This window comes from Ranitomeya variabilis, chromosome 3 (genome assembly GCF_051348905.1).
Source record: "Ranitomeya variabilis isolate aRanVar5 chromosome 3, aRanVar5.hap1, whole genome shotgun sequence".
Taxonomy (NCBI): Eukaryota; Metazoa; Chordata; class Amphibia; order Anura; family Dendrobatidae; genus Ranitomeya; species Ranitomeya variabilis.
In genome coordinates this window covers 768,334,224-768,358,185 of record NC_135234.1, presented here as the reverse complement: position 1 = coordinate 768,358,185, position 23,962 = coordinate 768,334,224, and the positions used below count along the sequence as shown (strand labels likewise).

The 23,962-nt window shown below is 45.0% G+C and overlaps 1 protein-coding gene and 1 long non-coding RNA gene across 2 annotated transcripts; both read left to right on the top strand.

Annotated features, from left to right (window-relative positions):
• The first annotated feature begins 1,408 nt into the window (after positions 1–1,408).
• LOC143817417 (uncharacterized) lies at positions 1,409–3,663 on the top strand. The gene is made up of 2 exons (XR_013224138.1): positions 1,409–1,790; positions 1,923–3,663. It is a non-coding gene; the product is annotated as an uncharacterized LOC143817417 (long non-coding RNA).
• An 18,620-nt stretch (positions 3,664–22,283) lies between these two features.
• Positions 22,284–23,183, top strand: LOC143817817 (odorant receptor 131-2-like). Its single transcript, XM_077299282.1, has one exon. The coding sequence runs from the start codon at positions 22,284–22,286 to the stop codon at positions 23,181–23,183; it is 900 nt and encodes a 299-aa protein (XP_077155397.1).
• Positions 23,184–23,962: the final 779 nt, after the last annotated feature.

Here is a 23,962-nt window from a genome sequence, read left to right as displayed (position 1 = left end):
TCAAGCGGCTGTTTGGTGACCATGGGCTGTAGGGGAGCCCTCTGGCTGTTACGGTCTTTCCTGCGCAGCTTGCAGGGGCCACATTCTCGGCACCATGTCTCAATGGCTATCCTCATGCCAATCCAGTAGAATCTTTCACGAAGTAGAACCTCCAACATCTTCCATCTGAAGTGTCCTGCTCCATCGTGGTACACTTCCAAGACCATTGGCACATCTCACCTAGGGACCACCACCTGCCAGACCAGTTCGTTAGTGCATTGGTCGATGTTCCTCCGACACAGCTTACCCTCATAGATGAACAGCTTGCCCTTCTCCTTCCACAATTTTTGTGTCTATTGTGGAGCATCTGGACCACGGTGTGAATCAGCTTGTGTCAGTAGCTTCTTTACTAGGCGGACTGCTGGATCACTATCCTGCGTTTCTGCCCATCAGTGGTGGGGCAATGGGTTCAGTGTGGCTTCTCGCCTGTCATTGCGCTGGCTCCTCACACAATGGGAGTACTGGGCCTCCGGGGCGGTGGAAGGCTGGTAACTTGATCTCTTTGAGTGCTTCCGGATCTTCTTCCTCTTCTGGTAAATTGGGCATCCTCAACATTGAATCAGCATTACTGTTCTTATGCCCTGCTTTTTACTTGATGGTAAACTCGTAGTTAGACAAACGGGTTATCCATCGCTGTTCCAATGCACCTAGCTTTGCCGTTTCCAGGTGAGTCAGCGGTGAATTTTACTGAAGCTAGGTAGTGCTGTGAAGGAAGAAATTAAGAAAGAATCTCCATTTTGTGCTTTTCGACTCCATTTTGTTGTTTTGATAAATTTTGTTAGTAGGCTAAAGGTTACAGCTGTTATGAGATTTTGATGAGACCTTGATTGTTGCAACCTCGGTAGAACATGAGACTGAGGGTGTATTGTTCTACAAAACTTTGACGCACAGATTGTTCCTGTATTCTTATAGGCTAAGAACTGTGAGCATGTTCTTATGCTAATTGGTTGAAGTTCTGCATTCTTATAGGCTAAGAACCGTGAGCGTGTTCTTATGCTGATTGGTTGAAGTGTAATTTCTATGATTATAATAAAGTCATGCAGAATAAACGGGGGCTAGAGATCAGCTCGATCCCCCATACAGAGACACACGTCTCCGTCTGGTCATTTTCAGTTGCCGGCAACACCTTATTATTATTATTATTATTATTATTTATTGTTATAGCGCCATTTATTCCATGGCGCTTTACAAGTGAGGAGGGGTATACATAATAAAAACAAGTACAATAGTCTTGAACAATACAAGTCATAACTGGTACAGGAGGAGTGAGGACCCTGCCCGCGAGGGCTCACAATCTACAAATATATTAATTTGGAAATCACTGGGTTAACCGTGAAGGATCACTTGAAATCCTCCCTCAACAGTTGGTGCCGAAACCCGGGATCCAAGCAGGAACGCTTCTGCCCCCCGGAGGACAACAAGACAAAGGACCCTCGGACCGGACGCAGACACTGGAAAATTGGGACTGATCATCCCCCACAACAACCACGGTAAGTTGGCAGTTATACTGTCCAGACTGACCGTTTGGTGTGGTTTTCCTGTGTTTGTTGCTGCAAAGAGGATCTGAGGTTTGTCCCCGGAGGTGGGATGATTCTAGGGTGGAATCATATAGAGGTGTAGTTCCGTTGGAAGCCCAGTGCTTGAACCGTACCTCATAAGGGACGGACACCCCGGATTAACCAGTGATGTAATTCTCTTTACAGTCAAAATACCCTGAATTCCTGATCACTGTTAGAATCAGGAGCGGTGAGGTGATCGAAGATTGGGTAGGATGCGTAACTCAGGAATACATAGATATATATGTGTATGTCCAGGGGCGTCCGGAGGGGTTAAGTCTAAGACGCCCTCCTCCTTTCACTGAGTACCGCGATTTGTGCGGTGAGGTGATCGAAGATGGGTAGGATGCATAACTCAGGAATATATTGATTTAAATATTTCCAGGGGTGTCCGGAGGGTTGAGTCTAAGACGCCCTCCTCCTTTCACTGAGTACCGCGATTTTGGGTTGTCCCAGAGGGGGACAGGTAAAAACCCTGAGTGGAATAGGCCACACAGCTGCTCTGGTAACTATACACGACTAAAAAGGGGTATTTCGCTTTAAAGGAGAATCAGTCCGTGGAAGAAGAAGACTTTGAATTGTGTGATGAAAATTTGATATTGTTAGCCCAAAGAAGGGAAAAGAAATCTGTCAGGAATGCAGGGAAAATATTCTCAATCTGGTATGTGAATTGTGTGATGAAGATTTTGTAGAAATTAATTAAGTCTGAGAACTGCTGAATTTCCGTGTCTGTGTTTGTCTTTGGAATATCCGATGGGCGGGGGGAGTTATACAGCTGCGTTATGGTTTTTTTCTGTGCTGAGGAATGTTGTGATTCCTCCTATCTCCGTGTTTCTGGTAGGGAGGGGCAGCAGCAGGTCGCTGCGCTCTTGAGTCTCTCTGTGTTTTTTTTTAGTGTTGTACGCGCTGGTAGATCTGTGAAATCTGGAAAATTGAAAGTGAAATCTAGTGTTTAGTTTTAGAAGGAAATTTGTAAGTGATTGAAAGATTAAAAGCAAGTTGAGTGGTTGATATATAGCAAATTGAGGATCAACAGAGAAAATGAATTCTGATTGTTTTTTGCTACGTTGAAAAATGAAAGCTGTCTACTCCTATGATAAAGTCTGGATGTTTTGTGGTGCAGGAAGGTATTGAGAAAGCGTTTGAGAATAATGTGTCAGAAAGACAAACAATTAAAAATGATGATCTGGAACAGGGGGTCTCCCTGCTTGATGATAAGGTCCCTCCCCAGGAAATCAAGCCTCTTCTCCCGACCGTAAGCTCTGTGGGTTGCCAAAACTTAGTGCGCCTCCACCCTATGATCCGGCTGCGTGGATCTATGATGTATGCGGAGTTACTAATTCCCAGTGTAGAGAGGTCCATTACAATTGTGAAGCAAAGAAGACCCGGAGTTGTAGCCCCCACCTTTCCCTTGCTAAACGCTGACAGCCCCCCTTTCACAGCTGCAAGGACGAAGCTTCATTCCTTATCAGAGTTCAGCCCCTGCCCTCCCCACCTTACACAAATCTAGTCTCATACTAAGATATCCCTTTTAACCCTGTCTGGGAATCTCCCTCCCCAGCCCCATGTCAATTCTCAGATCAAGAGCTTGTTTTAATTAGAGTAGATAACAGACCCAATAAATATACTCGTATAAAACCTATTCCTGTGGGACCTTTCCCTGAAGTTACTGCTCAGTTCGTAATCTCTCCCTCATGTCCGGTAAATTTACTGGGGGCAGATTTATTATTACAGTTCTGTTCCAGAATACAATTCCAAGATGATGGTCAGATGGTTCTTGCGTTATATAACTCCTATGCAGATGAATATAATGAGATCTGTATCCTACATGCCCTTCCCACAGTTATGATGGTCCTGATAGACCCAGATTCTCCCCCAATAATGCCTGTAGAACCAGTAAAAGTGTTTCTCAAACCTGGTGCCCCTTTTTCTAAAGTCCATCAATACCCTTTGAAATATGATCAGGAGCAGTGTCTCAAGGGGCAAATACAAATGTTATTCGATAATGGTGCCCTGATACCCTGTGTTTCCCCATGTAACACACCCTTGTTTCCCGTTAAGAAAAAGACCCCACCCGGCCAACCCCCTGTGTACCAGCTGGTACAAGGTCTACGGGCAGTTAATGCAGTTACTGTTCCAGAAACTCCGGTGGTGCCTAAGCCACATACTCTTTTGTCCCAGATATCTCAGGATGCCACTTGGTTCATAGTTATCGATCTTGCCAATGTCTTCTTCAGTATTCCATTACACCCAGATTGCCAGTTCTGTTTGCATTCATTTATCAGGTATGACAATTGACGTGGACAGTTATGCCAAAGGGGGGCCAGTCATAGCCCAAGAGTGTCAGGCCTACCTTGCCACTTATGGCCCCTTGCAACCAGGAGAGGCTATGGCCACCCCACACGATGTATATAGTATCCTTAACCAAGTACAACCTGGCCACATGTCTATGGCCAGACAGCTGCGACTTCGGTGTGCTATTCTCATGCCTACTAATGTGATTTAAAAAAAAAAAAAAAAAAAAGGTGCACTGTCCTGAACCCCGCTACTCTTCTCCTAGTTCCCCTGGATCCAAAGGGGGGAGGAGTAGGTGACATGAAAAAGGACACTCTTTTTCTTTCTAGAATGGATCCAGAGGAACAAGATTAGGTTTCCAAACCACATGATTGTCTGAAATTGATGTCTCAGGAAACGGCTGGTCTCTAGTGTGCCTATTCTAATGCTGATTTTGAGCTTTTTGTAGCTGGATCCCGTCACCAAGATGACCAAGGACGCTACTGTACCAGATATGCTGTGGTCTCAGAACATGAGATAATCAAGGCACAGTCAATGCAAGCTCATATGTCTGCACACGAAGCAGAGCAAACTAGCAGAAGGTAAGACTGTAAATATCTACACTGATTCCAGGTATGCTTTTGGCATTACACACGGTTATGGGCCTATCTGGAGAGCCAGGACTTTCCTGACAGCAAATGGCCACCCCTTTAAACGTGCTGAGGCAGTCCAGCAACTTATGAATGCACTACAGCTTTCCACCCAAGCAGGCAGGCATCATAAAGGTAAAGGCACATACTAAAGGCACTGATGGACGAACAAAAGGGTAACGCACTGGCAGACCAGGCTGCCAAGAAAGCAGCAAGCACTCCTGTAGCCTCTCAAGTACATCACCTAGACACCCCACCATCTCCACTTGTGTTGAAAGACATCTTAGCCCAGTTACAAGAACAGGCAAGTAAGGAGGAGAAAAATAGGTGGCAAAAGATAGGGGCTTGCTCTGATACCGTCACTGGACTATGGGGGAGGAGTGAAAAGGTCTGCCTACCACAGGTACTGTACCCAATGATGGCACAGGTTCTGCACGGGAATGTGCACCACTCGAAGACGGCCATGTGTGACACCCTACAGAAAAAATGGATTGCCCCCGGGTTTTCCACCTGCGCAGAAAGGCAGGTACAGAGCTGCATGATATGTGCCACACATAATCAGAGTAGGACAGTGAAAACCCCATCCAAACACACTCCCCGGCCCTTTAACCCATTCCAGAGACTGCAGAATGATTATATTCAGTTACCCAGGGTAGGGACGTATGAGTATGTGTTGGTCTGCATTGATTTATTTTCAGGTTGGCCAGAAGCCTACCCAGTTGCCAAAGCTACGGCTAAGACAACGGCGAAGAAACTGATGGCTGAGATCATATGCAGGTATGGAGTTCCTGAAGTCATCAAAAGCGATCGGGGTTCCCATTTTACTGGAGAGATCATGTCAGAGGTAATGGCAGCACTGGGGGTAAGTCAAGCATTGCATACTCCATCCACAGAGTAGTGGAAAAGTGGAAAGACTAAATGGAACTCTTAAGCTTAAAATCCAGAAGGCAATGACAGAGACTGGTAAACCATGTGACAGAATGCCTTCCTCTAGCTTTGTTTTTAGTAAGATATACCCCAAACAGGAAGACAGGACTGTCACCGTATGAGATTCTGTTTGGCAGGGGCCCCAATCTTGAATGTTTCTTTCCATAACAGTTGCAGCTCAAGTACCAGGACTTGACTAGCTATGTGCAGGCCTTACATGGAAACCTTGCCAAAGTGCATTTAACCGTTTTCAGTTCTTTTCCAGACCCAGACAAGGTTCCTGGACACCATCCCTTTGTGCCAGGAGACCTGGTGTATGTGAAAAAGTTTGTGCGCAGAGATTGTCTCCAGCCGAGATTTGAAGGACCTCACACGGTGATCCTGGTCACCCCCACTGCAGTAAAATTCGAAGGAAAGAGCACCTGGATCCATGCCTCACACTGTAAAAGAGACTGTTGTTTTTGATCCTGGAACTGAGGGCTATCCTCGCCCCTACCTCTTTGGTCCCTATTGTAAAAATAAGAATTCTGGTCCTACTATTCTCTGGGTAAACCTGACAGCCCCGGCGAATATCTGGCGATTTGATTTCTGTGATGTAGTCAAGTGCCCCGAGACTGAACGGGTGGTAGAGGGGACCATCCAGTTTTATATGTGTGTTACCAGAAATGATAACAATAACCGTTATTATTGGTCAGATGCTGCCTGGAATACGGGAGATGATTGGGGATATAAATCTAGTGAAGCCATGTTCCCAAGGATGGGACGGGTAGGAGTCTCCATGAGAGAATGCATCTAACAGCCCTTCTGCAACCACTTAGGGGCTGTAAATGGGGTAAAAGTTGTCACCCCCTCCTCCTAAATCTCGAAAGCCCCCAATCTGCTGACCTGCAGACATTTGTACTGGGAAGGCATTATAATTATGTATTTAGTAGTGGATACCATGGGAATTTAGGCCATATACAGCTCTAGGATATTAGTTTCAGACCAACCAAAGCCCCTGTTACTAGTACACCTAAAACAAGCCCAGGTGAGCGTTTGCAAAATGTAGTTAATGAAGTGATCCCCATTCCAGCTCTCAGTTGGCAAGAGGTTTTCTCCATAGAAACACAAACAGCCCCAAGGAAAAACCTATGGTTAGAATGGGTGAGATACAATGTAAGAGTCCAGAATATCTCTATAGGATGTATTGCTTGTGCTGCTGCGAATACACACCTATACACACATGCATTGCTTTTTCCTGATGACAACACCACTGCCTGTGTCATGAACTTGTTGAAAGGTTTGAAGTCCACTGATTGCCCAGATTACGTCCCACTAATTCATGAGGAACCTAAACTAAAGGTCCCAGGAGAAGTAACCGTATTAGCTGACAATTACACCTGCTATAATTCCCACGACACCACAGGTACACTAGTAGGGATCTTCGAGACAGGTTTCTACAAAGGGAGCAGTTCTCTAGATACTGATTTGCTAATCAAATATACAGAATATATGTACGATATTTATTGGTTATGTGGAGATGGTAAGCTCCGTCCTAGGTTGCCTAATGCCTGGATAGGCCAATGCACCCCTGTTAAACTAGCCATGCAGTTCAAGATTTTACTTTGAGATCCAGAGACACCTGATGAACTTACCAGAAAGAGGAGAAGTCTCGATCAGCTCTACATGAGTTGTGAAGAAGATCTATTAGTATATATTGATGCCATTGGAGTGCCAAGGGGGGTGCCTGACCAGTTTAAAGCCCAGAACCAGATTTATGCCGGCTTTGCTTCTATAATCCCACAGGTGCAGATTAATAAAAAATGTTGAATGGATCAAATATATACATATTACAGTGAACAAAGATTTGTTAATTATAGCTGTGATGCCTTCCAGGGTATAGTTGAGGATTTGGGCCCTAACACTTGTATGACTCGTGCTGCAACCCGACCTAAGAGAATTACACTGAATCCTGTCCAGACAAGATCACATGCAGTGATATAAGAAGCTGACACAGGATTGTGGTTGGTGGATACTGGAGACATTAACTTTTGGGAGTAGGCAGACAGTAATCCTTTTGGGAAGGAGCTGTAGACCAGCATGTCATGTCGCCCCCACCACCAGAGAACCAACCACATCAGGTAGGGTAAGACAGATACAGGAGTATTATCCCTGGAGGCCCTCTGACTAGCTATGCAAAAACAATTGGCTGACCCTGAGAACCAACCTTTCTCATTTTACAAACAAATAATGATAATATGATGGATGTATAAGTACACCTGGGCAGGCCTAGGTAGTTAGTGAAAGCAACTCCGACTGGCACCTTCCTCAATCAAGAAGTAGACCCACCAGAGTACGATGGTACTGATCCAGGGGAGATCCCTAAGTATGTCCCCCTCAAGAGAGTAGACAGAACCCCCCATTCTCAGATGATGCTAAGAGATTTAGTTTAGGGACAGTGGGAGAACTCCATGTGAGGTTAGTGAAGGGTTCAGCTGCCTGGAGGCCTCTCGCTAGGGGAGAGCTTCTGAGGTGTCTGGATGAAGAAATCCACTTCCCCTTTTCCCATCACATGGACAGTCTCGAAGGATCTTTCTTTAGGGAAAAAACTTAGTATTTAGGGGGGATTGTCAAGGTGAGAATATATATCTTATACTTTTTGTACTGCTATACTCTTATACTGTGGCCAGTATTCACCTTTATCTTTGTCATGTATGTAATACTAAAACTTGTTTTTTGGTGTATTTCTGTGTGTATTAGGAAATTCTGCACTAGGATAACTAGTGATGAAACCAAAAGCGTTGCTATCTCTGTTCTTCTCTACACCGATTTCACAAAGTTATCTGATGAAGATGTTGAAGCCAAGCGCATGGCTATCTTCAAAAGATCCCCACTACTGTTATCAATAATTGTTATTCGTAAATTCTAGTATACAGGGGGGACGGGTATGCCGCAACAGCCATGGCTGGTAACATGGCACCAGCCATGTGAAGACCAGTACCCCTCGAGCTTAGAGCTTGGGATAGTATCTCTGATGCTGGACATTAATTAACAAAATTTATCTAGGGGGGAATGTGAAGGAAGAAATTAAGAAAGAATCTCCATTTTGTGCTTTTCGACTCCATTTTGTTGTTTTGATAAATTTTGTTAGTAGGCTAAAGGTTACAGCTGTTATGAGATTTTGATGAGACCTTGATTGTTGCAACCTCGGTAGAACATGAGACTGAGGGTGTATTGTTCTACAAAACTTTGACGCACAGATTGTTCCTGTATTCTTATAGGCTAAGAACTGTGAGCATGTTCTTATGCTAATTGGTTGAAGTTCTGCATTCTTATAGGCTAAGAACCGTGAGCGTGTTCTTATGCTGATTGGTTGAAGTGTAATTTCTATGATTATAATAAAGTCATGCAGAATAAACGGGGGCTAGAGATCAGCTCGATCCCCCATACAGAGACACACGTCTCCGTCTGGTCATTTTCAGTTGCCGGCAACACCTTATATATTAATTTGGAAATCACTGGGTTAACCGTGAAGGATCACTTGAAATCCTCCCTCAACAGTGCTTGAAGACCAGACTATGGTGAGAAACTCCAACTTAAAGGAACTATAGTTGTTGGGGTTCCTTTCGGTGGGATGAAGCTTCCTGCTGGTGTAGGCAATCATTTTCTCTCTGCCTTTCTGCACCTGGGACAGCACTGCTCCGAAACCCATGTTGCTGGCATCTGTGTAGAGTATAAACGGTGGTCATAGTCAGAATAGGCCAGGACTTCATCTCCCATGAGAGCCAACTTCAAACGGGTGAAGGATTCTTCCAACCTGTCATTCCACTCGAACGGAGGAGTCTTGCTCTTGGCCTTCTTAGATTGGCACACTAGCAAGTCTTGCAGGGGTGCGGCTAGCTTGGTAAAGTCCTTGATGAATCTTTGGTATTAGACTACCAACCCTGCCATACATCATGAATGTTGCTGGGTTTTGGCCACACCGGTGCCACACCTTAGTCGCTTACCACGTGACCTAGGTACTGGACCTTGGGCTTCAGCAGGTGGCATCTGGACGGCTTCACCTTCAGGCCAATGTTGGACAGGGCTTCAAACACCTCAGCCAGGTGCTTCAAATGGTCTTCTTAGGTTTTGGAGAATACGATGAAGTCATCCAGGTACAGCAGAACAGTCTTAAAGTTCTTGTGCCCGAGGCAACACTCCATCATCCTCTTAGACGTCCCTGGTGCATTGCACAGCCCGAATAGCATGTAGTTGAACTCGGAAAGACCCATTGGTGTTGTGAAGGCAGTCTTCTCTTTATCTGACTCTGCCACGGGAAGCTGCCAATACCCACTGGTGAGATTTAAGGTGGGGAAATAGTTAGCGGATCTCAGTGCAGCTAATGACTCCTCAATTCTAGGTAATAGGTAGGCATTCTTGTGTGTAATGCTGTTGATTCACCTGTAGTCAACACACGTTCTCATGGTACCATCTTTTTTTCTAACGAGGACTAATGGAGCTGCCCAGGGGCTACAACTATCTTTGACCAGACCAGTCTCCTTCATCTCCTGTAACATATCTGTTATGGTTCTCAATGGCAAGAGAACATAGCCCAGCAAACATAAGAACTAGCTCTTGGAAGGATGGGAACTAAACTGACCATGAACTAAACCTGCCGCACAACTAACAGTAGCCGGGTAGCGTTGCCTACGTTTTATCCCTAGACGCCCAGCGCCAGCCGGAGGACTAACTAATCCTGGCAGAGGAAAATATAGTCCTGGCTCACCTCTAGAGAAATTTCCCCGAAAGGCAGACAGAGGCCCCCACATATATTGGCGGTGATTTTAGATGAAAATGACAAACGTATTATGAAAATAGGTTTAGCAAAATTGAGGTCCGCTTACTAGATAGCAGGAAGACAGAAAGGGCACTTTCATGGTCAGCTGAAAACCCTATCAAAACACCATCCTGAAATTACTTTAAGACTCTAGTATTAACTCATAACATCAGAGTGGCAATTTCAGATCACAAGAGCTTTCCAGACACAGAAACGAAACTACAGCTGTGAACTGGAACAAAATACAAAAACAAACGAGGACTAAAGTCCAACTTAGCTGGGAGTTGTCTAGCAGCAGGAACATGCACAGAAAGGCTTCTGATTACAATGTTGACCGGCATGGAAGTGACAGAGGAGCAAGGCTAAATAGCGACTCCCACATCCTGATGGAAACAGGTGAACAGAGGGGATGATGCACACAAGTTCAACTCCACCAGTGGCCACCGGGGGAGCCCAAAATCCAACTTCACAACAGTACCCCCCCCTCAAGGAGGGGGCACCGAACCCTCACCAGAACCACCAGGGCGATCAGGATGAGCCCTATGAAAGGCACGGACCAGATCGGAGGCATGAACATCAGAGGCAGTCACCCAAGAATTATCCTCCTGACCGTATCCCTTCCATTTGACCAGATACTGGAGTTTCCGTCTGGAAACACGGGAGTCCAAGATTTTTTCCACAACGTACTCCAACTCGCCCTCAACCAACACCGGAGCAGGAGGCTCAACGGAAGGCACAACCGGTACCTCATACCTGCGCAATAATGACCGATGAAAAACATTATGAATAGAAAAAGATGCAGGGAGGTCCAAACGGAAGGACACAGGGTTAAGAATCTCCAATATCTTGTACGGGCCGATGAACCGAGGCTTAAACTTAGGAGAAGAAACCCTCATAGGGACAAAACGAGAAGACAACCACACCAAGTCCCCAACACAAAGCCGAGGACCAACCCGACGCCGGCGGTTGGCAAAAAGCTGAGTCTTCTCCTGGGACAACTTCAAATTGTCCACTACCTGCCCCCAAATCTGATGCAACCTCTCCACCACAGCATCCACTCCAGGACAATCCGAAGATTCCACCTGACCAGAAGAAAATCGAGGATGAAACCCCGAATTACAGAAAAAAGGAGACACCAAGGTGGCAGAGCTGGCCCGATTATTGAGGGCAAACTCCGCTAAAGGCAAAAAAGCAACCCAATCATCCTGATCCGCAGACACAAAACACCTCAAATATGTCTCCAAGGTTTGATTCGTCCGCTCGGTCTGGCCATTAGTCTGAGGATGGAAAGCAGACGAGAAAGACAAATCTATGCCCATCCTAGCACAGAATGCTCGCCAAAATCTAGACACGAATTGGGTTCCTCTGTCGGAAACGATATTCTCCGGAATACCATGCAAACGGACCACATTTTGAAAAAACAGAGGAACCAACTCGGAAGAAGAAGGCAACTTAGGCAGGGGAACCAAATGGACCATCTTAGAGAAACGGTCACACACCACCCAGATGACAGACATCTTCTGAGAAACAGGAAGATCCAAAATAAAATCCATCGAGATGTGCGTCCAAGGCCTCTTCGGGATAGGCAAGGGCAACAACAATCCACTAGCCCGAGAACAACAAGGCTTGGCCCGAGCACAAACGTCACAAGACTGCACAAAGCCTCGCACATCTCGTGACAGGGAAGGCCACCAGAAGGACCTTGCCACCAAATCCCTGGTACCAAAGATTCCAGGATGACCTGCCAACGCAGAAGAATGAACCTCAGAAATGACTTTACTGGTCCAATCATCAGGAACAAACAGTCTACCAGGTGGGCAACGATCAGGTCTATCCGCCTGAAACTCCTGCAAGGCCCGCCGCAGGTCTGGAGAAACGGCAGACAATATCACTCCATCCTTAAGGATACCTGTAGGTTCAGAATTACCAGGGGAGTCAAGCTCAAAACTCCTAGAAAGGGCATCCGCCTTAACATTCTTAGAACCCGGCAGGTAGGACACCACAAAATTAAACCGAGAGAAAAACAACGACCAGCGCGCCTGTCTAGGATTCAGGCGTCTGGCGGACTCAAGATAAATTAGATTTTTGTGGTCAGTCAATACCACCACCTGATGTCTAGCCCCCTCAAGCCAATGACGCCACTCCTCAAAAGCCCACTTCATGGCCAAAAGCTCCCGATTCCCAACATCATAATTCCGCTCTGCGGGCGAAAATTTACGCGAAAAAAAAGCACAAGGTCTCATCACGGAGCAATCGGAACTTCTCTGCGACAAAACCGCCCCAGCTCCGATTTCAGAAGCGTCGACCTCAACCTGAAAAGGAAGAGCAACATCAGGCTGACGTAACACAGGGGCGGAAGAAAAGCGGCGCTTAAGCTCCCGAAAGGCCTCCACAGCAGCAGGGGACCAATCAGCAACATCAGCACCCTTCTTAGTCAAATCAGTCAATGGCTTAACAACATCAGAAAAACCAGCAATAAATCGACGATAAAAGTTAGCAAAGCCCAAAAATTTCTGAAGACTCTTAAGAGAAGAGGGTTGCGTCCAATCACAAATAGCCTGAACCTTGACAGGATCCATCTCGATGGAAGAGGGGGAAAAAATATATCCCAAGAAGGAAATCTTTTGAACCCCAAAAACGCACTTAGAACCCTTCACACACAAGGAATTAGACCGCAAAACCTGAAAAACCCTCCTGACCTGCTGGACATGAGAGTCCCAGTCATCCGAAAAAATCAAAATATCATCCAGATACACAATCATAAATTTATCCAAATAATCACGGAAAATGTCATGCATAAAGGACTGAAAGACTGAAGGGGCATTTGAAAGACCAAAAGGCATCACCAAATACTCAAAGTGGCCCTCGGGCGTATTAAATGCGGTTTTCCACTCATCCCCCTGCTTAATTCGCACCAAATTATACGCCCCACGGAGATCTATCTTAGAGAACCACTTGGCCCCCTTTATGCGAGCAAACAAATCAGTCAGCAGTGGCAACGGATATTGATATTTAACCGTGATTTTATTCAAAAGCCGATAATCAATACACGGCCTCAAAGAGCCATCTTTCTTAGCCACAAAGAAAAAACCGGCTCCTAAGGGAGATGACGAAGGACGAATATGTCCCTTTTCCAAGGACTCCTTTATATATTCTCGCATAGCAGCATGTTCAGGCACAGACAGATTAAATAAACGACCCTTAGGGTATTTACTACCCGGAATCAAATCTATGGCACCATCGCACTCCCGGTGCGGAGGTAGTGAACCAAGCTTAGGTTCTTCAAAAACGTCACAATAGTCAGACAAGAATTCAGGAATCTCAGAGGGAGTAGATGATGAAATGGAAACCAAAGGTACGTCCCCATGCGTCCCCTTACATCCCCAGCTTAACACAGACATAGCTTTCCAGTCGAGGACTGGGTTATGAGATTGCAGCCATGGCAATCCAAGCACCAACACATCATGTAGGTTATACAGCACAAGAAAGCGAATAATCTCCTGGTGATCCGGATTAATCCGCATAGTTACTTGTGTCCAGTATTGTGGCTTATTACTAGCCAATGGGGTGGAGTCAATCCCCTTCAGAGGTATAGGAGTTTCAAGAGGCTCTAAATCATACCCACAGCGTTTGGCAAAGGACCAATCCATAAGACTCAAAGCGGCGCCAGAGTCGACATAGGCGTCCGCGGTAATAGATGATAAAGAACAAATCAGGGTCACAGATAGAATAAACTTAGACTGTAAAGTGCCAATTGAAACAGACTTATCAAGCTTCTTAGTACGCTTAGAGCATGCTGATATAACATGAGTTGAATCACCGCAATAGAAGCACAACCCATTTTTTCGTCTAAAATTCTGCCGTTCGCTTCTGGACAGAATTCTATCACATTGCATATTCTCTGGCGTCTTCTCAGTAGACACCGCCAAATGGTGCACAGGTTTGCGCTCCCGCAGACGCCTATCGATCTGGATAGCCATTGTCATGGACTCATTCAGACCCGCAGGCACAGGGAACCCCACCATAACATCCTTAATGGCATCAGAGAGACCCTCTCTGAAATTCGCCGCCAGGGCGCACTCATGCCACTGAGTAAGCACAGCCCATTTACGGAATTTTTGGCAGTATATTTCAGCTTCGTCTTGCCCCTGAGATAGGGACATCAAGGCCTTTTCCGCCTGAAGCTCTAAATGAGGTTCCTCATAAAGCAACCCCAAGGCCAGAAAAAACGCATCCACATTGAGCAACGCAGGATCCCCTGGAGCCAATGCAAAAGCCCAGTCTTGAGGGTCGCCCCGGAGCAAGGAAATCACAATCCTGACCTGCTGAGCAGGATCTCCAGCAGAGCGAGATTTCAGGGACAAAAACAACTTGCAATTATTTTTGAAATTTTGAAAGCACGATCTATTCCCCGAGAAAAATTCAGGCAAAGGAATTCTAGGTTCAGATATAGGAACATGAACAACAAAATCTTGTAAATTTTGAACTTTCGTGGTGAGATTATTCAAACCTGCAGCTAAACTCTGAATATCCATTTTAAACAGGTGAACACAGAGCCATTCCAGGATTAGAAGGAGAGAGAGAGAGAAAGGCTGCAATATAGGCAGACTTGCAAGAGATTCAATTATAAGCACACTCAGAACTGAAGGAAAAAAAAATAAAAATCTTCAGCAGACTTCTCTTTTCTCTCCTTTCTCTGCCAATTAATTTAACCCTTTGTGGGCCGGTCAAACTGTTATGGTTCTCAATGGCAAGAGAACATAGCCCAGCAAACATAAGAACTAGCTCTTGGAAGGATGGAAACTAAACTGACCATGAACTAAACCTGCCGCACAACTAACAGTAGCCGGGTAGCGTTGCCTACGTTTTATCCCTAGACGCCCAGCGCCAGCCGGAGGACTAACTAATCCTGGCAGAGGAAAATATAGTCCTGGCTCACCTCTAGAGAAATTTCCCCGAAAGGCAGACAGAGGCCCCCACATATATTGGCGGTGATTTTAGATGAAAATGACAAACGTATTATGAAAATAGGTTTAGCAAAATTGAGGTCCGCTTACTAGATAGCAGGAAGACAGAAAGGGCACTTTCATGGTCAGCTGAAAACCCTATCAAAACACCATCCTGAAATTACTTTAAGACTCTAGTATTAACTCATAACATCAGAGTGGCAATTTCAGATCACAAGAGCTTTCCAGACACAGAAACGAAACTACAGCTGTGAACTGGAACAAAATACAAAAACAAACGAGGACTAAAGTCCAACTTAGCTGGGAGTTGTCTAGCAGCAGGAACATGCACAGAAAGGCTTCTGATTACAATGTTGACCGGCATGGAAGTGACAGAGGAGCAAGGCTAAATAGCGACTCCCACATCCTGATGGAAACAGGTGAACAGAGGGGATGATGCACACAAGTTCAACTCCACCAGTGGCCACCGGGGGAGCCCAAAATCCAACTTCACAACAGTACCCCCCCCTCAAGGAGGGGGCACCGAACCCTCACCAGAACCACCAGGGCGATCAGGATGAGCCCTATGAAAGGCACGGACCAGATCGGAGGCATGAACATCAGAGGCAGTCACCCAAGAATTATCCTCCTGACCGTATCCCTTCCATTTGACCAGATACTGGAGTTTCCGTCTGGAAACACGGGAGTCCAAGATTTTTTCCACAACGTACTCCAACTCGCCCTCAACCAACACCGGAGCAGGAGGCTCAACGGAAGGCACAACCGGTACCTCATACCTGCGCAATAATGACCGATGAAAAACATTATGAATAGAAAAAGATGCAGGGAGGTCCAAACGGAAGGACACAGGGTTAAGAATCTCCAATATCTTGTACGGGCCGATGAACCGAGGCTTAAACTTAGGAGAAGAAACCCTCATAGGGACAAAACGAGAAGACAACCACACCAAGTCCCCAACACAAAGCCGAGGACCAACCCGACGCCGGCGGTTGGCAAAAAGCTGAGTCTTCTCCTGGGACAACTTCAAATTGTCCACTACCTGCCCCCAAATCTGATGCAACCTCTCCACCACAGCATCCACTCCAGGACAATCCGAAGATTCCACCTGACCAGAAGAAAATCGAGGATGAAACCCCGAATTACAGAAAAAAGGAGACACCAAGGTGGCAGAGCTGGCCCGATTATTGAGGGCAAACTCCGCTAAAGGCAAAAAAGCAACCCAATCATCCTGATCCGCAGACACAAAACACCTCAAATATGTCTCCAAGGTTTGATTCGTCCGCTCGGTCTGGCCATTAGTCTGAGGATGGAAAGCAGACGAGAAAGACAAATCTATGCCCATCCTAGCACAGAATGCTCGCCAAAATCTAGACACGAATTGGGTTCCTCTGTCGGAAACGATATTCTCCGGAATACCATGCAAACGGACCACATTTTGAAAAAACAGAGGAACCAACTCGGAAGAAGAAGGCAACTTAGGCAGGGGAACCAAATGGACCATCTTAGAGAAACGGTCACACACCACCCAGATGACAGACATCTTCTGAGAAACAGGAAGATCCGAAATAAAATCCATCGAGATGTGCGTCCAAGGCCTCTTCGGGATAGGCAAGGGCAACAACAATCCACTAGCCCGAGAACAACAAGGCTTGGCCCGAGCACAAACGTCACAAGACTGCACAAAGCCTCGCACATCTCGTGACAGGGAAGGCCACCAGAAGGACCTTGCCACCAAATCCCTGGTACCAAAGATTCCAGGATGACCTGCCAACGCAGAAGAATGAACCTCAGAAATGACTTTACTGGTCCAATCATCAGGAACAAACAGTCTACCAGGTGGGCAACGATCAGGTCTATCCGCCTGAAACTCCTGCAAGGCCCGCCGCAGGTCTGGAGAAACGGCAGACAATATCACTCCATCCTTAAGGATACCTGTAGGTTCAGAATTACCAGGGGAGTCAAGCTCAAAACTCCTAGAAAGGGCATCCGCCTTAACATTCTTAGAACCCGGCAGGTAGGACACCACAAAATTAAACCGAGAGAAAAACAACGACCAGCGCGCCTGTCTAGGATTCAGGGGTCTGGCGGACTCAAGATAAATTAGATTTTTGTGGTCAGTCAATACCACCACCTGATGTCTAGCCCCCTCAAGCCAATGACGCCACTCCTCAAAAGCCCACTTCATGGCCAAAAGCTCCCGATTCCCAATATCATAATTCCGCTCTGCGGGCGAAAATTTACGCGAAAAAAAAGCACAAGGTCTCATCACGGAGCAATCGGAACTTCTCTGCGACAAAACCGCCCCAGCTCCGATTTCAGAAGCGTCGACCTCAACCTGAAAAGGAAGAGCAACATCAGGCTGACGTAACACAGGGGCGGAAGAAAAGCGGCGCTTAAGCTCCCGAAAGGCCTCCACAGCAGCAGGGGACCAATCAGCAACATCAGCACCCTTCTTAGTCAAATCAGTCAATGGCTTAACAACATCAGAAAAACCAGCAATAAATCGACGATAAAAGTTAGCAAAGCCCAAAAATTTCTGAAGACTCTTAAGAGAAGAGGGTTGCGTCCAATCACAAATAGCCTGAACCTTGACAGGATCCATCTCGATGGAAGAGGGGGAAAAAATATATCCCAAGAAGGAAATCTTTTGAACCCCAAAAACGCACTTAGAACCCTTCACACACAAGGAATTAGACCGCAAAACCTGAAAAACCCTCCTGACCTGCTGGACATGAGAGTCCCAGTCATCCGAAAAAATCAAAATATCATCCAGATACACAATCATAAATTTATCCAAATAATCACGGAAAATGTCATGCATAAAGGACTGAAAGACTGAAGGGGCATTTGAAAGACCAAAAGGCATCACCAAATACTCAAAGTGGCCCTCGGGCGTATTAAATGCGGTTTTCCACTCATCCCCCTGCTTAATTCGCACCAAATTATACGCCCCACGGAGATCTATCTTAGAGAACCACTTGGCCCCCTTTATGCGAGCAAACAAATCAGTCAGCAGTGGCAACGGATATTGATATTTAACCGTGATTTTATTCAAAAGCCGATAATCAATACACGGCCTCAAAGAGCCATCTTTCTTAGCCACAAAGAAAAAACCGGCTCCTAAGGGAGATGACGAAGGACGAATATGTCCCTTTTCCAAGGACTCCTTTATATATTCTCGCATAGCAGCATGTTCAGGCACAGACAGATTAAATAAACGACCCTTAGGGTATTTACTACCCGGAATCAAATCTATGGCACCATCGCACTCCCGGTGCGGAGGTAGTGAACCAAGCTTAGGTTCTTCAAAAACGTCACAATAGTCAGACAAGAATTCAGGAATCTCAGAGGGAGTAGATGATGAAATGGAAACCCAAGGTACGTCCCCATGCGTCCCCTTACATCCCCAGCTTAACACAGACATAGCTTTCCAGTCGAGGACTGGGTTATGAGATTGCAGCCATGGCAATCCAAGCACCAACACATCATGTAGGTTATACAGCACAAGAAAGCGAATAATCTCCTGGTGATCCGGATTAATCCGCATAGTTACTTGTGTCCAGTATTGTGGCTTATTACTAGCCAATGGGGTGGAGTCAATCCCCTTCAGAGGTATAGGAGTTTCAAGAGGCTCTAAATCATACCCACAGCGTTTGGCAAAGGACCAATCCATAAGACTCAAAGCGGCGCCAGAGTCGACATAGGCGTCCGCGGTAATAGATGATAAAGAACAAATCAGGGTCACAGATAGAATAAACTTAGACTGTAAAGTGCCAATTGAAACAGACTTATCAAGCTTCTTAGTGCGCTTAGAGCATGCTGATATAACATGAGTAGAATCACCACAATAGAAGCACAACCCATTTTTTCGTCTAAAATTCTGCCGTTCGCTTCTGGACAGAATTCTATCACATTGCATATTCTCTGGCGTCTTCTCAGTAGACACCGCCAAATGGTGCACAGGTTTGCGCTCCCGCAGACGCCTATCGATCTGGATAGCCATTGTCATGGACTCATTCAGACCCGCAGGCACAGGGAACCCCACCATAACATCCTTAATGGCATCAGAGAGACCCTCTCTGAAATTCGCCGCCAGGGCGCACTCATTCCACTGAGTAAGCACAGCCCATTTACGGAATTTTTGGCAGTATATTTCAGCTTCGTCTTGCCCCTGAGATAGGGACATCAAGGCCTTTTCCGCCTGAAGCTCTAAATGAGGTTCCTCATAAAGCAACCCCAAGGCCAGAAAAAACGCATCCACATTGAGCAACGCAGGATCCCCTGGAGCCAATGCAAAAGCCCAGTCTTGAGGGTCGCCCCGGAGCAAGGAAATCACAATCCTGACCTGCTGAGCAGGATCTCCAGCAGAGCGAGATTTCAGGGACAAAAACAACTTGCAATTATTTTTGAAATTTTGAAAGCACGATCTATTCCCCGAGAAAAATTCAGGCAAAGGAATTCTAGGTTCAGATATAGGAACATGAACAACAAAATCTTGTAAATTTTGAACTTTCGTGGTGAGATTATTCAAACCTGCAGCTAAACTCTGAATATCCATTTTAAACAGGTGAACACAGAGCCATTCCAGGATTAGAAGGAGAGAGAGAGAGAAAGGCTGCAATATAGGCAGACTTGCAAGAGATTCAATTATAAGCACACTCAGAACTGAAGGAAAAAAAAATAAAAATCTTCAGCAGACTTCTCTTTTCTCTCCTTTCTCTGCCAATTAATTTAACCCTTTGTGGGCCGGTCAAACTGTTATGGTTCTCAATGGCAAGAGAACATAGCCCAGCAAACATAAGAACTAGCTCTTGGAAGGATGGAAACTAAACTGACCATGAACTAAACCTGCCGCACAACTAACAGTAGCCGGGTAGCGTTGCCTACGTTTTATCCCTAGACGCCCAGCGCCAGCCGGAGGACTAACTAATCCTGGCAGAGGAAAATATAGTCCTGGCTCACCTCTAGAGAAATTTCCCCGAAAGGCAGACAGAGGCCCCCACATATATTGGCGGTGATTTTAGATGAAAATGACAAACGTATTATGAAAATAGGTTTAGCAAAATTGAGGTCCGCTTACTAGATAGCAGGAAGACAGAAAGGGCACTTTCATGGTCAGCTGAAAACCCTATCAAAACACCATCCTGAAATTACTTTAAGACTCTAGTATTAACTCATAACATCAGAGTGGCAATTTCAGATCACAAGAGCTTTCCAGACACAGAAACGAAACTACAGCTGTGAACTGGAACAAAATACAAAAACAAACGAGGACTAAAGTCCAACTTAGCTGGGAGTTGTCTAGCAGCAGGAACATGCACAGAAAGGCTTCTGATTACAATGTTGACCGGCATGGAAGTGACAGAGGAGCAAGGCTAAATAGCGACTCCCACATCCTGATGGAAACAGGTGAACAGAGGGGATGATGCACACAAGTTCAACTCCACCAGTGGCCACCGGGGGAGCCCAAAATCCAACTTCACAACACATATCTTTGGCACAATGATAGTGAGCGGGGGTTACAGGCTGGTAACTTTCTTTAATGGGTGTATGTTCTCCAGTGGGGATATGGTGTTGAACCCCTTTTACCTGCCCAAAGTCTAGTGGGTGTTTGTTGAATACCCGCTCATACTCCTGGACCACTCGGTAAGCCCCATGCTTTTGGTGCAAAGGAGTGGAGTCAATGCCTACGTGCAGTTTCTGACACCAATCCTCCAGCTGTCCTGCAGAGCCATTGTACTCCTCCTGGTTGGGACGGGACCAAGGGCTCTGCTGTTTGTATGGCATTGTTACTGACAGTGAACAGTTTAGCAATGGTGGCATATCTGGATAAATGGACCTCTTTTCCCCCACAATTCAGGATGCGTATCGGTACCCTCCCCTTGCAGACATCAACTACCCCTTTGGCTGTCAGGATGGTGGGCCTACAATCAGAATACACAGGTTCTACCAGGGCCTGGTATCTATCTATCAATCACCTATCCATTATCTACCTATTATCTATCTAACTAGTATGTTTCTATTATCTATTTATCTATTATCTATCTATTTATTATCTATTATCTATCTTTTATCTATCTTTCTATCTATTTTCTGTGCTTATACTGCGGATCTCCTTACAATTCCATAAGGATAAATCAAGGTTCAACATCTGTAAGGCTGAAGTCTCTTGTGGGTTATTACTTCCATGATGTTCAGAAACAGAATTTTGATGTCAAAACCAATCTCTGACATTACTCATCCTTTGGAATACATCAGGGGCTGAGAAGCAGATATATAGAGCTCAGCCCCTCCATTGTCCCGTATCCTTCTCACTATATACATTATGCAGCTTGTTGATGTGAATGGAAACACTTACATAATCCTCGTACAGTAAGTAGTAGAAACTGATAATGGGGTAGCTAGAACCATTACAGTAGGTCTTTAGAAACCTGTGATGCCCAGAGGCAAAACCCAGATATATGGGTGCAGAGGTAACAATAGCACCAGGAACCATATTTAGGGTATGGGGGACAAATACTATGAGTTTTGATGGTACTTTATGAGTGTCACTTTATATATAATGTGATGGCTGTTAGACTTGCTGCATGGTAAATGATGGTTGAGGGAGGTTGACTTGCAGCAGAGCTACATTCTGGAGGTTTCATAGCTGAAATTTCCCTTCAAATTCATTTTTTTTCACATGTGCAGAATGTGATTTCAGTTGTAGGAAGTGTCATCTTAAAAAGGCATGGTGCAATTACCTGCCCCTTGTATTTTAGTAATAATTTGGGGGGATCCTTTGCCAGAAATCTAATGTGTATAGATACTTTCAGTCACTAGAAGAAGAAGAATTCCTCACTAGGACTCTAATATCTCTAGAGTCCATTTGGTTGCCTACAAGTTGTCCTACTCTGATGACTTTCATGAATTTCAATGAGAAAAGCAATGTAGCAAACTTTCTGCAACTTGAGGACCATCAATTTAGGTCTGATAACTATTGCCTAACTGTTGCTTGTGCTTTAGGTTATGACTGTCCTTTTTCTTTAGCATGAGGACTTCAACCAGAAGATTTTCTGTTATTATTCTGATAATGGTCAACTTCACTGAGGTCAGCAACAAGACGAACAATCAAACTGTAGAAATCGTGAGGAGTACCCTGCTTGCCTTAGTGCTCCTGTCCTTCTGTGTCTTCATCTACTTTGTGACAATCATCTTGTACGTCTTCTTCACCACTCCTCATGTTCGGGAGAATGCTCGCTACATCCTGTTTGTCCACATGCTCATAAACGATACCTTGCTACTTTCTGTGTTGATATTCGTCTCTCTTGTAGCTATATTTGATGTGTACATCCCTGTGCCGATATGTTATGCCCTCGTCATGTACTCCACAAGTTCATTTAAGGTGACAGCCTACAACTTGGCCATCATGTCCTTTGAACGTTACTTTGCCATTTGCTATCCGTTAAGACATGCACAATTCTGCACCATGCAGAGGTCTCTTTTGGTCATTGGAGTCATGTGGCTTCTGAGTAGCACTCCTCTGGTGCCTGACTTTATCGCCATGTGTTATTCAATGCCAAAGAATTTCTTCTCCACCAGCTTGATATGTCAGTGGTCAACATTTGCAATGAACAGTTTTCAATTAACCCTAAGGTCATTGATGGAGATCACCACCTTCATCTTGGTGGGATTGGTCATCCTTTACACCTATGTGAAAGTTATGGTGGTGGCTCGGAAGATTGGATCTGGGAGGTCTTCTGCTTTTAAGGCAGAGAAAACTGTTCTTCTTCACGCCTTCCAGCTCGGACTCTGTATGATGTATTTTTCATATTCTTTCACTGATGCTTACTTGAGGAAATATTTCTATTTTATACCAATAACCAACTTTTTCTTATTCATGTGCATCCCCAGATATATCAGTCCTTTGATTTATGGTGTAAGGGATGAAGTGTTCCGAAAATATATAAGGAAGATGAACTTCTTTGTATAGTTGGATGGATGTCACTAAATAAGGAAAGGCCAAACTTTACAACTTTTTGCAAAATGGGTGCAGCCCAAAAGGATGGTTGGACAATATTTATTAGGTAGACTAGGAATGAAAGGACCCATATCTACATGCCAACTATCAGGTATAATACAACACATATTATAATAAATTTGTCCCAATCACCCAATTTACTTTTTTACTTAAAAAATACGTTTTAGTAGAGGTGGGCCAAAGCTTGGGTAGGTTGGCAGTATGTATAGTATTCATCTTTTGGTTCTACTTTAGTTCAGGCATTGGTGGACGGATCCTACTCCTGTACACAAGCAGTATCTGGTGTAGAATGCCTTTTCACTCCATGAGAAGTTGAAAAATACATTTTGCTTTGATCCCGATATGACTATTGTAGATGGGAGCCAACAGAGGACCCTCCAACTATGAAAAACACGTGACCAGTACTATTATTATCATACAGCCAAAGCTCACCGGAGGATTTTCAGGTATTCTTGTTTGGTCCTGAGAAGCCACATTCGAGATATCTGTGAACAATACTCCAATCTTAGAGACTGATATTCTGTGTGTTTCCATTTCTAAGAACCAAGTAAAACTGTAAAAGTGAAAACAAAAAACCATGAAAAACTTTAAAAAAAAAAATGGAAAAATCTTGTGGAATGTAAAAATTTGTGAAACTCAAAAATTTGTAGAATTTCAATAATTTTAAATTTTTAATAATAATGAAAACATTATTAATGTTTGAATAATTTAATGTTATGGATAGAATTGAG